This window comes from Camarhynchus parvulus, chromosome 3 (assembly GCF_901933205.1).
Source record: "Camarhynchus parvulus chromosome 3, STF_HiC, whole genome shotgun sequence".
In the NCBI taxonomy this organism is placed as follows: Eukaryota; Metazoa; Chordata; class Aves; order Passeriformes; family Thraupidae; genus Camarhynchus; species Camarhynchus parvulus.
This window is the reverse complement of record NC_044573.1, coordinates 107266591-107283244: the sequence shown is the minus strand read 5'-3', so window position 1 is coordinate 107283244 and position 16654 is coordinate 107266591. Positions and strand designations below refer to the sequence as shown.

Sequence of the window (16654 nt, the reverse complement as noted above, 5' to 3'; positions counted from 1 at the left end):
ACAAGGAACTAGTCAAGAGGACTCATTTTCAATAGTGATTGCAAACAATACTAGTTGAGCCAAATCTTGGGCTAGACATCAAAGGGTGTCCACCCCTACTCCCCACCTCCATTCCCCCACCCCCCACCCCACTACAGCTGCCTTCCCTTTTCTCTAGGAAGAAGCAGATTTGTCCCTGCCCAATACACTTGGAACAAGTGAAGTCAAAGATGCCAACCAGACAGCATAACAATAAAGTACATCTTAAGGCAACAAGGAGCAGAGTCTGTAAAAGGGGATAATGAGCCATGGCTGAGGGCAGTTAGGACTTGCTGAGCCTCTTGGCCACATCTGCGTAGGCTTGCTCGATTTCTTTGTCTGCTGCACAGGTGTTGGTGAATTCATCCCTGCTGTACGCGTTCTTCAGGTACCGCCACAGCCCCGTCATCTCCGCCGGGAACTCGAAGTTGCGGTATTTCTTTGCAACAATCTAAAGCAAAGATAAAACACCTGGAAAAACCCATCTCACAGGAGATGCATCTCCTTCTCAGGGAGCTTCTTGCTCTCTTCTGTCATATAATTAATAGCAAATGAGAGGAATGTTTGGAGAATCAGGGATTTACCACAGAAAAGCCTTGGAAGTGCTGCTGGTTGTCCCCTATCTTGCCAGGCTGCTGCTTGGCCTAAGGATACTCTAAAGCTACAACCTGGCTACTGTCACCAAATTTCAACTTTTATGGTACTTGAAGTTCATTGATTTAACCATATTGGGGTATTGGGGTTTTTTTTCACAAGTCTTAAGTACATCACTTAAAGCTGAGACACCACATAAAAAGGGGCTGAATCATCAAGAGCACGACAGATTTAAGAGAAAGGCATTAGAAATTATTATAACATATCTTCATATTAATTTTTATATTTAACATTTTTTTTTTATATACGGTATTATATTTTAATATATGTAATATATTTTCCTGGTAAATGGTGTCAGAGGATATAACCACCTACAGCTGTTGGAAGCCTTTTGGAAGGCTGTTCATGAAAAGAAGAATTCAGGGTGGTATGGGTACCATGATTAGGAAACCAAGATGATTTAGCATATATTAGAAACAGGAGCATTGGGATAAACTGAGGGAGAAAATGGTTATTTCAAGACTTGTTAGACTAGGAAATTGTCTATCAAGGCAAATTTTTGATTTCTAAAAACACTTAGGCCCTTATTCAGGAAAATAGTTAAGTGCATACTTAATTTTAAGCACCTGTACAGTCTCATTGAAGTAAATGGGATTAATCTGCACTTAAAGCTAGTTGGTTGGTTAAGTACCTCACTGGATTGGGATATTTCAGTTTCCCTGTAGGAATATACCATATAGAATAAGCTTGTGGTGACAGAGTGAACTATCTGATAGGAAAGGATGGATTAACTAATTTAATGAGTGCTTCCAATCTCTAATTTTTCTGACAGTATAAAATTGTTCCTGGGCATAAATTGCACACATATGTGCCACAGAGTTCCCCTTTATTTTTAAAGCACATGGTAGAGCTGTTTTCCATCTCAGATTTCTTAGGACAGTCATGTTCTCAGAAACGACTGTGATTTGTTTCTATTACCAGGATCCACTTGGTATAAGCAAGGCCAAATCCTGTCCTAAACTGCATTTAATTAAGCATTCTTGCCTTCCCTGATGCTTCACACGCATATGGGGAAGATAAAACCTGCTGGGCAACTTAAGTCAACATTTTCAAAATTTCCAGCACACATCTTCCATCAAATGAAAAAATAATTCACCCTTTTCTTCTATCTTTAAATGCTTTTCAGGCAATAACCTATGGCTACGCTTGTCTGAGAAAAATTTTAATTCTCTTTTTACATCTTTCATTTCAACCCTAGGAGACAAGAACCAGTGAGGGGCCACATATTAATTTTGCATTGTCTGACTCCAACGTTGCCAATGAAGACAAGCCAGAATAAGCACTAAACCTGTGAGGATATTATCACATTTCTCACCTGGTGACTTATGTGCTTTTTAAATTTTTTTTTCTTTTTGCATGTGTGCAGTTAGCTCCCAGGCTCAGTTTATATTTTGGCTCACAGAGCCAAATTAGATGCATGACTTGGCTTTAATTCCTTGCTCACTTGCTTGCCAAGGTCTGCCAGGTACTTGCGTTATTCTAAAGCAACATGTCATCTGATAAATTAAATAAATGCAACATTTAGAAGTCAAGATGATGTACATGATTTGCACTATAGCAGCAACCATAGTACATCTGAAATCCTGGACCTTGGCAATGACTTTGATTTGTTAACTTCTCTGTGTGAAATACCAGATGGAATAAAAATTCCCCAAAGAGATGGACTGCTGCTCTTAAGTTACAAATGGGTGGGAACTGACTAAAGTTTTGACATATTTCTTAAGGGCATTAGGAACTAATTAATACAAAAGACTGCTGCTACTTGCAGCAGGGTAAAAATAAAGAGACAAGTCATCTAGAACTTAGTACTGTCTTCATCACTAAGAAGTGATGGGACAATTTTCTCATGAACTAAGCATAAAGTTCCTTTATTTAACCTATAGGAAACACTGAAGAGCAAAACTGTGTTTCAAACTGCTCTTCTAGGCCTAAAGAACTCTGCTGAAATAGAGAGTACAAAAACATTGGCTGTGTCACTCAGCTGTCAGAGCAAGGCATGTCATGTCAGATAAGGCTTTTTTGACCATCTCACAACATCTTTTACCTTCACAACATGGAGTTTGGGCAGAAGGTTGCAGTCAGCAAGTGTCAGGTCATCTCCATCCAGAAACTTGCGTTTAGACACTTTTTCCTCTTCAGTGCTGTCTGCATCAATCTCCTCTGGCAGGGGAGTTCTCAGGTAGTCATCCAGCTTCTTCAGAGCCTTCACTAAGCCCCTTTCAAGAGCTTTGCCAAGAAAAGCAAAGAGTAGGTGATTAGGGCAGGACAAGAATTGTTTAGAAATGCTCATTATCAATTGCTATGGTAGTGTCTAGAAAAAAAGCCAAGAAACAATTTATTTGTTGTTAATTTGTGCTCCAAAGCTGACACAATCCAATGGCAAAGTAGCCCAGCAAAGTACATCTGCCTGAGGATAAAGCTCATCCTGCAGTGGGAAAATGGACACAGGGACCTTGTTGTACCATGTCTTCTGACAAACAACAAAAAGCAGTGAAAGAGATCACAGAAGGAAAAAACAGCTTGTCAAGATGATACACCAAAAAACCACATATTGCCTACGATATTCTTTTGGTCTGTTTAAAGCCATCACACAGGAACTGGAACCCTGTACACTGCTCCTTCATTTTTCTAACCAGCTGCATAAGACTGCAATGAAGCAGAATTTTCTAGCATTACTTCAGCTCTATCAAGTCTTAATTTTACTTCTTTCAACACCCTTGCAGAGTAATTAAAGGTAATAACAGTAATTCCAAAGATGCTAACCAGAGCTCCACAGAGCTGAAAGATATGCTACAAATGAGATGAGATATTAGCCAGTGTTAAAATTCCCATTTAACTCTGGTTCAACTTGGGTGCAAATTCTCTTTTTGAGAGATCTCAAATAGTCTTGCAATGGAGAGGAGACTCCAGACCTCTTAGTTCAGTTACTGAAGATCATGTCCCACACTGCTGCTGGCTCCAACAAATTCCAATGTTCAAATGCCATCTAGACCTCTACAGCAGAGTGCAAATTTTTCACCCAGGCAAGGAATTTGTGTCTTTATGCTTCACTGTCAGAACAATAGAAAAGCTTGCTTGCAATTGCAAGTGCAATCTGCACTTACAAAAAGCTGGATAACTCTGTGCAGGTTTGTGCATTACTCAAACTGCAAACATTGGGGGCAAAGAAGGGTCTTTCATGTTTCTGTCTGAAGGGTGAAAAGCATGATGGAGTCCTGGTCCCCCACAAGTGCCCCAAAGCGCTAAAGCAACATAAATAAGAAACAGCAAGAATTTACAATGTGAAAAAATAACAACATGACTCATGGGCTTAAGGCCAGAATTTTAGCTGGTAAAAATTACCTGCAGTGATTTATACTTGCTGCAGATGTGGCCTGGAGTCATTATTAATGGCCTAATACTGTAAAATCTTATATCTCTGAGTAACTTACTGCCACTGAACTTAGGGGAGAGTTACCCAGATGGTATAGCACTACAAGGCCTATGGAGATAAGTACAAGGACCGATGGGTTCAAACTGAAATAGGGGAAATTTGGTTAATTATATGCAAGAAACTTTTTATGGTTGCCCAGAGAAGCTGTGGCCCCATCCCTGGCAGTGTTCAAGGCCAGGGTGGACAGGGCTTGGAGCAACCTGGGATAAGTGGGAGGTGTCCAAGGCAGGGGGTTTAAAACTAGATGGTTTTTAAGGTCTTTTACAACCCAAATTTTCTACAATTCTATTGTCCTAAATATATTTATGGACCACAACAGGCACTCAAAAGGGCTGCAGCAATCACCCTTCACAGTGAGCCTTGCTGGCACAGGTAACCACAGGCTCTGCTGTCAGCTGCCCCTGTGCTTTTGGCACAGGGAATAAGGCAGCACGTCCAGGGCCACTGAGAGAGCAGGAGCTGAACACCACAGAACATGATTTCCCTGCTGCCCTAACATCCATTAAACCTGTGCCAGCAGTGGAAGTCAGATTAAGCCACTTGATGCCTTGTTCCCACTGAAGTCTCTTGGCTCAGCACCAGGGAACCATACCAGCTCTTTTGTGGCTGACTCTGAGACACAGTGGCAAACCCTGGCTTAATTGATTGACTGGAGAAATGACTGCAATCCAACTGAAAACACCCCCACAAACATAGCAGGGAGGGAAGCAATTTTATTTCTGAAAGCAGAGCATCTAAAGCGACTGAAGTGCTGCCATGCATAAAACAAAAGTGTTGCCATCCTTCATTTAATCAATTCAAATTGAATTTTGACACTGACATTCTGCTGTCAGATGCTGGCAGTGGTGCCTTTAATTGCCTGCAGCTGTCCTGCCTCATAACTTCCACAGGAGGGTAGGAACTGTGGAGTGTGGCAGCACTCAAAGGATTTAGCAATCTCTTTTTGGTTTGACCTGTAACACCTGTTGAAGAAACAGTTCTGCTTCTCTTGGTCAGCCTCAGACTGTGTCCTCTCACAGTGTGTTCATGTAGAGACAGTGGGCTGGAATTACTGTGATTTCATTCAGTTTTGTTCATCTGCGTTTTAGAGATGGCTCAACATTGACCACTTTCCAGCATTCCGTTCACCCAGTAGGATTGTTGGTTCTCCAAGTCATCTGAGCAATATTCCAGTGTCAGGAGGATGTTTGATGCTCTGTGCTAGCCCATGGGGTGAGTCAGGTGTGTGCACAGAGACAGCAGCAGCAGGTGAGGTGTGTTTATGTAACTCTTCTGGAACTTATTAGGTTTGGGGTTTTATTTTACTCTCATTGCTCTATCAAAGTGCGTCATGGCTGTCCCAAAAACAATGCCTGGAGTGCAGCCTGTTTGTGACAGCAAGAAAAACAACTGTCTGAATTCATAGTTGGCTCTTGCATACGGCAGCTTTAGGCCAGAAATAAGTGTGTATGTTCAGGGCTCAATACATCTGTGACCTAATTCACAGGCTCTGCCGGAGCCCACAGGATGCTGACACCTCACATTGAAATCACCACAGAGTCAGGACCTTCTTATATCCTGACAGACAAGAACTGAACAACTACTTGTGACACCAATGACCCCATTTTTTAATCAAAACTCTTCTTAGTAAACTAGATCTTAGATCCTAGTAAAGTTTTCAGAACAGCTTGGAAAATAGGAAAATAGTGAGTGAGAATGCTCTCCTTCCAATTAAATAGTGAAAAAAATTGAAAAACTAAGAGAATTAAAATCCAAAAATTGCCACATCAAATGGATTTTAGGTGCATGGGGTCAGATTTTTAAAGCCTGTTGATGATTTCCAAGGCATTTTTTGAAATCCATATTCAAATATCCATATTGCAAATCCTACTTTCTAGGTGCCCTAACACACTCAGATCTATCTGTAGAATTTGAAATCCTATGTTCCTTGAGAAGGTACTCAGGGAAATCCCCACTCAAAGTAGGAGGACGTGTAAAAGAATCCAATTTTCTCTCTTGCCTGGTAGATATTTATGCATTATTTGAAAGGTGAAAAATTGTGAATGGAGACCAGGAAATTACCTCTTCAGAGTAACCTACAGCTCTGGGACTCTTCCTGAAGAAAGAACTGTCTTCGTTCACATTACTGACCAAACTCAGCTTGGATTAATTCCTTAAATTTGGACTCAATTCCAAACTTCCCATACTGTGGCTATTTCATGAAAAGCTGCGTGACTCTCTACATTGTCTCCACTGAGAACATAGGGGAGAGGATGCACTCACCAAGGAAGGGGCCATGTGAACACCAGTCAGCACCAGACTGGATGAAGACATTTAAAAAGATGTGAAGATCTAAAAAGTTCCTAATTCCCCATTTGTGAGAGTACCACCCACAGTGAATTTCAGAAGTGGTGAAGCACCTAATTCCCTTGGCAACTTGTCCTCTGGGAAACATCATTAAAGAACTAAATAGCTTTGCTGATAACAGCTAATGGGTGGGATTAATCTTCCCCAAAGTGAGTAAAATTAATGAATAGGTTTGAATTAAGCGCCTCGAGAGCTTCCCCTCCGTTCAGTGGAGTTTTCTCTTCTACACTTGGTTTTGGTGATCCCTAAATGAGCTGTGGGGAGAACTTCTCCTAAAGTGTCCAATCACACCCTTGCATTGTTTTGGTAATGTCAGGGTGGAGGATTCAACATTACAACACCAAGTAGAGCCAGGCCTGAGTATGCGGCTCTGTGCTGCTTTTGAAATTTCTACCTCCAACTGCTTCCCCACCCTGCAGAGTTTCAACAGGAACTTAGAGATCCCAAATGTGATCAGCTCTGAGAGAGGAGCCCTGTCATCAGCTTATCCATGCTACAGCTGAAATGTCTGAACTCCTGGAAACCATTTTTCTGGACAGTGGAATCACCAAGCACAAAGGCACCAGCATCATATTGCCTTCACTGGGATATATTTAATATAACCTCAAATTCCAAGAAATTCTACCCATGTATAGACAAAATCCATGGTGGAACCATCTCTCTCAGCCTTCTCTACTTCATTCTGGCCTACTTATGTAGCCAAAGACAACTTCTAGCAATGACAGTCCTGCCCTGTCATCCCACCAATAACAAACAATAATATTAGTAAAAAAACCCTCATGAGCTTTTTGTGAATTTTCTTCTCCCTTCAAAACTAGGATTTTAAACAACTTTACTTAAGAATTCTGAGTTAGAAGCCAGAAAAATAGCACTTTCCAACCTCAAAGCAACCACAGAACACTTAATGAATGTATTACCATCTGTCAAATGCCCAGGGTGAGATTCAGTTTAGCTGATGATACCTAATTCACATTGACGTTCTGTTTTCAGCAGAAGGTTACTTGATGTTGAACAATGAGATTAACAAATTCTGACATGCACAGAAATACAAATAATGTAACAAAAGTTAATAATGGGCAAAACTGTGCTCTCAGTTACACTGACATAAAAGAGGAGTAACTGCATTGTCAACAAGCTATTCCATATTTACTCCAGTTCAACCAAGAACAGACTTTGGCTCTGTTACTCAACTCTTCAAGCAAAAACTTCCTTAAACTATTAGTCTGTGCAACTATTTCCAGGGGATGGAGAGAAACCCTTGTGCCTTGAAGTACTTATACTACATCTGAACAAAACATTGGAAAATGTAATGCATGGAGCAATCCTGCAAGCCAAGGAGAGGGCCAGATGACAAAGATTCATTAATAGGTACTCAGGGTGAAATTTTGGCCATCCTGAAGCTCATGGAAGTTTTGTTGTTGACTTCAGTGGGATTAGAATTTCTCCAGAAGTTTTTAAAGCCAAAAGAGACTATTTTAATCAGTTAATCTGACCCCTGAAATAATACCAGCCATAAAACTTCCAGCGTCATTGGTCGTTTCCATCTCTGTTTTCTGTGGGTCAAATAAGGCTGAAGCAAAATAGAAAGTAACTCGAAAGTAGTAAAAGAAAAATGGTTTGGAAAAAGTAGAACTGATTCAGACTGCCCACACCCACAGCATTTGCAGAGGTCAGGCGAGGACTCTTTTTCCCCTTCGTTGAACTCCAAATATTTCCTTCCTTGTTTAATGTTGGGACAAGGAGAAATAGCAAAGCAGACAAAGCACATAAACACCAATCTCTGTGGCCTGAACGAGCCACTGGAAGGCAATTCATTCCATCTTAAAATAGTAGCCTAGGAAAAGCTGAATTACCACCAGAGAAGCCTCAATCTCACTTTCTCTATCTCTCTCACAGGCAGACTGGCTACCTAAATTTAAAATAGTTAAAATGAGGTGAGATGACTCCTTTTTTATGTGCTTGTGTGGAACTTCTTGCAGGATAAGGATTTCACGTGATAGTTATTATGGGAAAAGATTCAAAGCATAGAGGGCACAATCAGAGTACAAAGAACAATCGATTTTTAAGCAAACTGAACAGAAAAACTATTTGATTTATGTGAAAAGAAAGCAAAAGTAGTTAGTTGTTTAAACAAACTTTAAGTAAAAAAACGCAAGATTTCTAAACAAACATGAAAACAAGGAAGTCATGTTTGGAGATGGTTGTTTAAGTCTTGCCTAGACATCCAATAATTTTTGCATCACTTTTTAAATGGTGGCAATCTTCAAAATTAACATATCATTTCCAAATTAAAAGGAGAATAACCTTCTGTTTTAAACAGTTTAACAGAAAATACTTTTACTTTCCAAAGCAACTTATTATTCACAAAATTCCACCCACATTTGCCAATAAATCAGGTTACACCACCCATGGCATTTTTATTAAATCAACCTTTTGTCACAAAACATTTTCTCCAAGTCAAGGACAAATATGTGTGGCCCTCTTTTTAAGTGATTATCCCTGTGATAACAAGGCTTCAAAGTGATTGAAGCCCAGCAACATCTTGTCTTTTGCAGCCAACATCTGAAACTACCTGAGGCTGATCTCGGCACAACTGCAAGATTCTTAATTGTCAAGCCCAGGCAAGTACAACAAACCATGATCCATGTACAAAAATGAACAATTCCTGCTGCTACCCTGGATCACTGATTGATGTTTTCCCTTTTTACTGCTTTCTTCCACTGCCCTCCTGTAAGATTTATCCTGTAACACACGCAAATGAACTTGGTGAAATACCAATGAGGGAAAAGGGGGAACAGTACATAAATATTCACAGTCTCAATCAAACCATCTGAGATTTATTTTTCCTTTAAAAAAACAAACCACCTTTCCTGATCACTTCCAGATTCACAGTTTGATATTATATGAGACCCAATACTGTTTTCTTGTAGGAGAAAGGAACAGGCTAAGAAACAGCAATTTAAGGTAAGAAAACAATATCATTCCACTAGTCTGACAGTCTGATTAAAAACCAAGGATTATTATTTTCACTCTCTTTTTTTCTCCATCCTGCCCTTTTTTTTGTTTTTTTTTTTCCAGGCTGGCTCAACAGAGTACTGTAACTTTAATCTGTATAGATTAATTCTTCTCCATGGAGGAGCTGAGACTGCAATACACATGACTCTGTACTCCATACCCCATAGTGAACAGTTTATCTTCCCCCCTGTGATTTCAAAAAAACCCCCAAGATCTGAGTGCTGCCTTGACTTCTCCTGTTCAGCCATTTAAGAGTCAGGTGCCTTGTCTAAGCTGGTTCTGTAGGCTCCCTCTCTGCTCAGAGGGACAGAGCATCTCCAGAGGGCAATTCCATCCAGCTGCCTGAGACACCTGATTCAGACCAGTGTGACTCACTGCACACATGCCCTTCTTGCTGCATCAATTACAGATGAAACCTAAAGGACTAGCTCAGACTAGACACCTCACTTTCAGGGAGGTGAAGTCAGGCAAGATGAATCCTACCCGTTGAATATAATTTCACAGTTCACCCAAGTGATCTAGGATAATACCTCCAATTTTTTTTAAAGTTACTTAAATATTAGGGTTTACTCCCCACAGGGCAAATACATTGCCCATTTGAGCATTGCAGCATCCTTTCCAGGCATGTTTCTGCCTCATAAAATCCCCAGCTCTGAGCAGCAAATGAGTGGGAGGTCACTGAGAGAGCCATTGGAAATGCAGAGGAGGATGAAGGTTGTGTGCTCCCATGCATCCAAGGCATTTAGATGCCTAAGTCTGGGCCAAAGGGAGTTTCTGGGATGATTCAGCTCTCCTATTAAAGATGCTCCACTCCAGATAAATAATTCAATATTCACTGGAAAAGAGACTTGTGCATGTTCCCACAATAAAGGTGAATGCCCACACAGCCTTGTGAAAAAGCCGTGATCTCTCTGTCTCTGCCCACTTAATGAATCAACAAATACCTTGTGCACACAGAAGAGAAATAAATTAGTGTCTCTTACTCCTCAAATCCACTTTTTCCTGGTTTGGGGTTGTTTTAGGGGACAGGGGCCATGTTCATCCTCCAGACAAGTCAGAGCTGGGACTTGAAAAGGGGTTTTTTACTCCCAGTCAGTGCTGGGGTGAGCAAACACCAGGAATGGGGTGAGTCACAAAAACACGGGGCACACATGGAAACAGCCACACAACTCTGGTCCTAAATCACCTTTCAGACATTGTCTGAGCCAGGCATAAAGAGGGACACACTTTCCATACATGTAGGCACATATATGTTGTTCTGCGTATTTGCAGTGACAGAAATGGAGGTGCTAAGCACCAGGAACACTTCCTCCAGAACTCGGAGGAACATGGAGCTGACACAGCTGAGGGATACCCCAAGCACCCTCAGAAACCTGGACACATCAAAAATCTGTTGATTTGCTTATGGGTAAGATTCCCCTTGCCTGAGTTCTAATTGTTAGGTAATTAGTCTGACCTAATTGTTCAAGTATCTCTTATAGGTAGCAACGAGAGAAAGGCACCTCCAAAGGAATTTCTCCCAACTTTAGACTCATATTTTAAGAAAAATCAAAATGGCCTTTAGAAATGAAGTCTCTCTCAATTGATCAGAAATAAACCAGGACTTTTGAATGATTAATATATAACTTTTAGACAGATTTAGGTGAGATAATCCCACCCTTATCATCTCTCCTCCCTTCTCACCCATCTACAGACTGATGATGTGGATGGATGGATGGATGGATGGATGGATGGATGGATGGATGGATGGATGGATGGATGGATGGATGGATTAGAGCTTCACCCAAAAAGTTTGGGGTATTTTGATAGATGTGCCTCAAAACCTCCATAGAAGGAATTAGAAAGACTGAAAGCTCAATTCCCAGATACCTTTTCTTAAGACAGAGAACAACAATCGAAGGATTAAGAGGTTACCTGGATTTAGGAGACTTGAGTCTCTTCTCAAGTTTTCTATATGGCCTTGTAAAAATAATGTAAATAATTTTCTTTGCCACCTCCTATATACAATATAAAAATAAAACCACTCTTTGGCCATAAACTTTACATTAGTAAAGCAGTAATGCACCAGCTGTGGAAATATGTTTCAGGTTATATGTGATAAACAGTAAATAAAAAGAAGAGGCATCTTGGCATCTTTCTATTTTTGTGATATCATCTGTCCTATTCCCAAATTAAACCTAGCAAAGCAGGTGAATCAATAATGCCTTAAATAGTAAATTAGACATGTTTTTCAAGCATCTAGAAAGATTGTTTTCACTTGTTTCTACTTTTTTACTGAAAACTCAGGTTTCTTCCCTCCCTTTTCTTATCCATTGTTACAATGGAGGCAAGAAATAAATGCAATACTCGTAACATTATCATGAAGAATGTTGTCAGAGCACCTTCAAATGCTGTTTTTTAAGAAGAAAAGCCAGGTGTTCAAATGACACCAAAGGAAAGCTTCATTCTCAAATCTCTTAGGAGTCCCAGTGACCCTGAGGGCAGGAAGCAAGTGAATGTAAAACTACTGGCCTACAAGTGCCCCAGGAAGAACAGCACCGAACTTACGTTTCACAAATCATCGTGACCCTGTAGCAGCACGTAAGTGACAAGAATCATTTCTAGGGCACGTCCCCAAGGGCCTAATCCTGACCTCTGCCATGTTAGTCTTGTGCAGGTGTCCCTAAAGCAACTGCAGACAAGCAGCATCTGATTTGCATCAGGAATTTGGAAAATAAAATAAAATAAAATGAAGCCCTGCAGATTTTAAACACACATTATTTGATAGTATGAGGTTATCCTAACGCTATCTCAATTTTAAAGTTGTTCACTCAGAGTTTAAACTTTTGTTTTACTACTGAAGAGCAAATAAGATGATTCTGGGACTAACAAAGGAAAACTAACTTCATGTATCTGCATTCAAGTAAGAGAAAAGTGAGATTCTGGTAGCGAGTGCAGCTGGGATTTAGCAGCAGTGCTCTGGGGACCCCTTGTGTTCCAAGACTTAAGTGAAGGAATTTGTTCCTGTACAAGCTGTTGGTGCTTGAATCTTTAATACTAATTTCTTCCAATTCCAGGCATGTAGAAGAAGAAAATTTGCTTCTGCTTACACCAGGATAATTCCAATTGTATTCCACTGTTTTCAACTATGTAATTTAATTCCAGAATGAGTGAAGACACATGAGAGGGAGACAAAGCAATGCCTAGCTAGCAGCACCTGAGGATGAAATTTTAAGTTCAATTTTAAGTTAAAGCTATTAAGTTTCCAAATCCCTTAGTTCACTTGGAAAAATCTCAAAGAGATTTATTATTTCCAGAATTTTCTGTGTTCAATTTTCCAGAGTTTTTGTGTTCAAAAATTGCTACTGACACAGAAAAAGCCATGAGACTATGAGATTTACAAATGAGTCACATCTTAATTCTTTCCCATTGTTTCTCTGCTTTTGAGATTTTTTGGTTTCAAGCCCCTTGAAATGACTTAGGGATCATCATGATTATGCCTCAACCTCCTTGAAAGGAGCAGAAGCAAAATCAGTTATAATTAAGTCTGGATGTATGAAAACAATCCAAGAATTAGTAGGGAGGTCACATTGCCTCTGTTGCAACTGAGCTGTTGTGGCAAGTATTAAAAACATTTTTCCCAGTTCTGGGGTCCACAATTAAAAAAAGGAAAAAGGCACTGGGAATTCCAGCAAGAGGTCAAAGGAAAACATTAAGACAGTGCTCAAGGACTGGAAAAAAGCCTCAAAGACCAAAGACACTTCAGTGCACCAAGGACACTTCAGTTTCTCCTGTTGTCTGCTCAATCAAACCAAATCCTTCTAAGGATGGAACATTAACATGTTTGCTCAATGGGCAAAACTCACTGGGATGTGACTTGTAGGAGATAATAGTTAATAACACAAAGATTCTTCTGACCTCAAAGTCCATGAAATTCGGATTACCTTTTTCTGCAATCACAAAAACCAGGATATTTTTACAGGAATTATTTCTCTAATTCCCATTTTGTGACCTCATATCTAGCAGTATTTTCAAGCTGAAAGTCAATGACTTAAGATATATCTAATAAAGAAACTTAGCAACATTGATTTTCATTTACATCTCATTCTTCTTTTCCCTGTTATTTTATGAAGAACATTTTCATGCATTAAAAAAATAATAATTGAAAATATTCTTTAAAAATCTGTTTAGGGAAAAATAGAACTTGGGCCAATTCTTTTCCCTTTGAATCCATCAACAGCTTTGCAAACTAACTTCCAGGAGCCAGTCATTCATCTATCTACCACGTGATATCTGGCAATGGCTAAATGTAAACCTGTGAACAATCCTGTCAGGACACCAAGACCAGGTGGGTGTTTATACCCAAATATTTGGTTATATAAGATTTGGACACTGAACTGAGCAAGGCCATAACTTCATCTACGTCTTTGCTGGGGGGAACACACCAAGTCTATCACAACAAAGGGAGTTATCCAGGGCAAAACCATAGAGCAATGAAGTTAAAACTCAATTCTAAATAATAATGCAATTTGGGCCTCCCATTCCAGCAGCAAGGCACTTAATTCCTCCCAGGACTGCTGCTGCCAGATTACTCTAATCCACTTCCAGCTGTGCTACTGCTCCTGTGTGTGAGCATGGGAGCTCGGCTGGGAAACAGAACAAAGCATCCCAGCAAAGCCAGCAGCACTTGGAGGAATATTCCAACACACAGGGGAAATAATTCCCTCTTAAAGGAGAGTGTCTGCCAACTGCTGCTCCCATTGCAAGTGTTTTACTCTAGGCCTGGCCATGCATAGAGGCCCTGACTCAGCAAAGGCTTGAGAAAGTGCCTTAATTTCATCATGTCATTAACGTTGTTGACTGCAGCATGTTCTGTAACTTTAAATTATATAAATACATATATTCTTTCTTTTTTTTTCTCTCTCTCTTCCTCCCTGTGGTATGCTATATCTTCGAAGTTGCCTCAGCACAGACATGTCAGAAAATTTTGTCTGTTAGTAAATTTATTGCAAATATTTACTATTCCCAAAATGGCTGCATCTAAGACTGTTAACCAGGCATATAAAGTCCCTGCCTTGGAGAGCCTGCAGTCTGATCACATCTGGACTTACAGAAAATGTTCCTTTTGTGCTGTTTTTAAATGATGTTTTCCACATTTCTGCTAGGAAAACTTTGTTCCTCAATTAGCAAGGTATTAGAAGATGGAAATTTCAGAAATATTCCCGTGTAAGGTACAGCTTTCTCAGATTAAGGGGATGGTGTGTTATCATTTTAGAAAACTGAAAACCTCTTCCTTTTAATGACATAACATTTCAGTTCTCAGTTTTGGCAGGTCAAAAGATATTGGTCCTTAAAGCTGTTACTGGTACCAGCCAGAATATTGATGGCTTTGGGCCTCCAGAAAGCACCATTTTGAGAACTTTCAAAGATATTTCTCAAGAAAACTTATTTTGCAAACTGCTGTTCCTGGGCATTTTAGACTTTGATTACTGGGCAGAAACCAGATAAAGCAATTTGGGACAGGTGATAAATGCAACTTGCAGCACTTCTTAAGAAGTTAGCACAAAGCTACACCACAGTTTAGTGATCTTTATATGTGTGTTTTTATAAGGAGACAGAGTGAACAGTTTTATTAGCATATCATGAGTGAGTTATGTGGGTCATCCCAAATGAATGGCAATAAAAGCTTTATATCACACTCACCAACATGTATTTGGTACTTTATGTGCCACAAATGTTGCAGAAAAGCTATTTTACATATGTTTTAAAGACTGGGTATTTTTTATATTAGGGCTGGTTTTGTAAAGCTGCCAAGCACTTTAGCTACCATGAGCCCAACATTATTCAGCTCAGGGGGAGTAATAAAAACTTGTTTAAAACATTCTGAAATAGCTTTTTTCTTTTTTTTTGTGCTTCAAAAGGCCAAAATTAAAGAATCATGGAATCAGCATGGAATAATGGAATGGCCTAGGTTGGAAGGGACCTTAAAAGTCATCTATTTCCAACCTCCCTGCCAGGGACAGGGACACTTTCCACTAGAAGAACTGTCATCCTGATATGTTCCATCACTAAGCAAATCCTTTTCTCTAAAATGATTTTAAAAGCTCTTTTTAGTCCTTCCTGGTTGTATGACAGAGAAAACTTGGTACTGTCACACCACAGGGCGAATTGTGGCTTGTTCTAGGCCTTGGACCAACGTGGGGCTTGTAGTAGAAAATGGAAATTCTTCAACTGAAGAGAAAGAATAAAAAATGTAATGGCAAGTTGATAAACAGACATCACACATACATTTATATTTTTACCTATATATTTCTATGGCACCTTGAAAATCTGTTCAAAAATCATAAAGCGTAATGTTGATCCCAAATTAGAGTCTGATCCAAGATCCCTGTCACAGGAAACTTTCCATCAATACAAGAGCATTCAAACAGATTTTAAACTTGCTCTGGCAAACTCAAGAGCAGCTTTGCCAGGAACTTTTCTGGGCACAGGGTGAAGCCTTCAGGCATGGAACAGGTCAGAAGGACCAAAGCTTCAGGAGAAGCCGTGCCACAGTTACAGCTGTATTATGACCCCTTTGGCTGAGAGAAGCCAGGATGGAAGGAAGAGGGGTGATTCCCTGTCCTTCCCCACCAGGGGTGGAGATGTTCTGGGGACAGATGTTTTGCTCTCCTGCTGCTGGAGCCAGATCACACCACGCTTGTCAGGATGTCCCAGGCTGCCCCATCACCCATCAAGAAGCTCCTGCCCCTGGCTCAGGTGCCACAGACAGTCTGACCATGCAGCTGCTATTACTGTGAATAGTCTAAGCTGCGTTTGGAGTGAACAGATTTTCTGCTTATGACAAGAGGCATGTGATGGCTTCTAGGAAGGATCAGTGTGCACAATTCAACTTGTGCACATACCTGTGCTATGGGGCTGACCCTCTGCTTAACAGGAGTAACTCCACAGTGTAAAACTGATGTAGGGCAGTCTTAATTGCAGGCCTGTATGTGTGTGTGCATTTCTACTGCACGTGTACATACACAGAGCACTGAGAGAGACATTTCCCACCTCACGCACCAAACCACAAAGTGTGATGGAGCTACTGAAAGAGGTGAACAGCACTTAATCACGTGAGTTAATGATTTAAATGTGCTTTTATTTTTGGCCTCTTGATGTAAATCCAAACCAGACAAGCAGAGTCTTCTGGTCAGACTGCTGGAAATT

General features: G+C 40.3%; 1 protein-coding gene across 2 annotated transcripts in view; it reads right to left on the bottom strand.

Annotated features, from left to right (window-relative positions):
- Positions 1 to 203: 203 nt before the first annotated feature.
- CLIC5 (chloride intracellular channel 5) overlaps positions 204 to 16654 on the bottom strand; it is a 68632-nt gene continuing 52181 nt past the window's right edge. For both annotated transcript variants that reach the window (XM_030945670.1, XM_030945671.1), the window contains exons 5-6: positions 2717 to 2898; positions 204 to 469 (exon numbers count right to left, since the gene is read on the bottom strand). In XM_030945670.1, coding sequence (XP_030801530.1) covers positions 302 to 469; positions 2717 to 2898 — 350 coding nt within the window. In that variant the 3' untranslated portion in view covers positions 204 to 301. The remainder of the gene's footprint in view (positions 470 to 2716; positions 2899 to 16654) is intronic.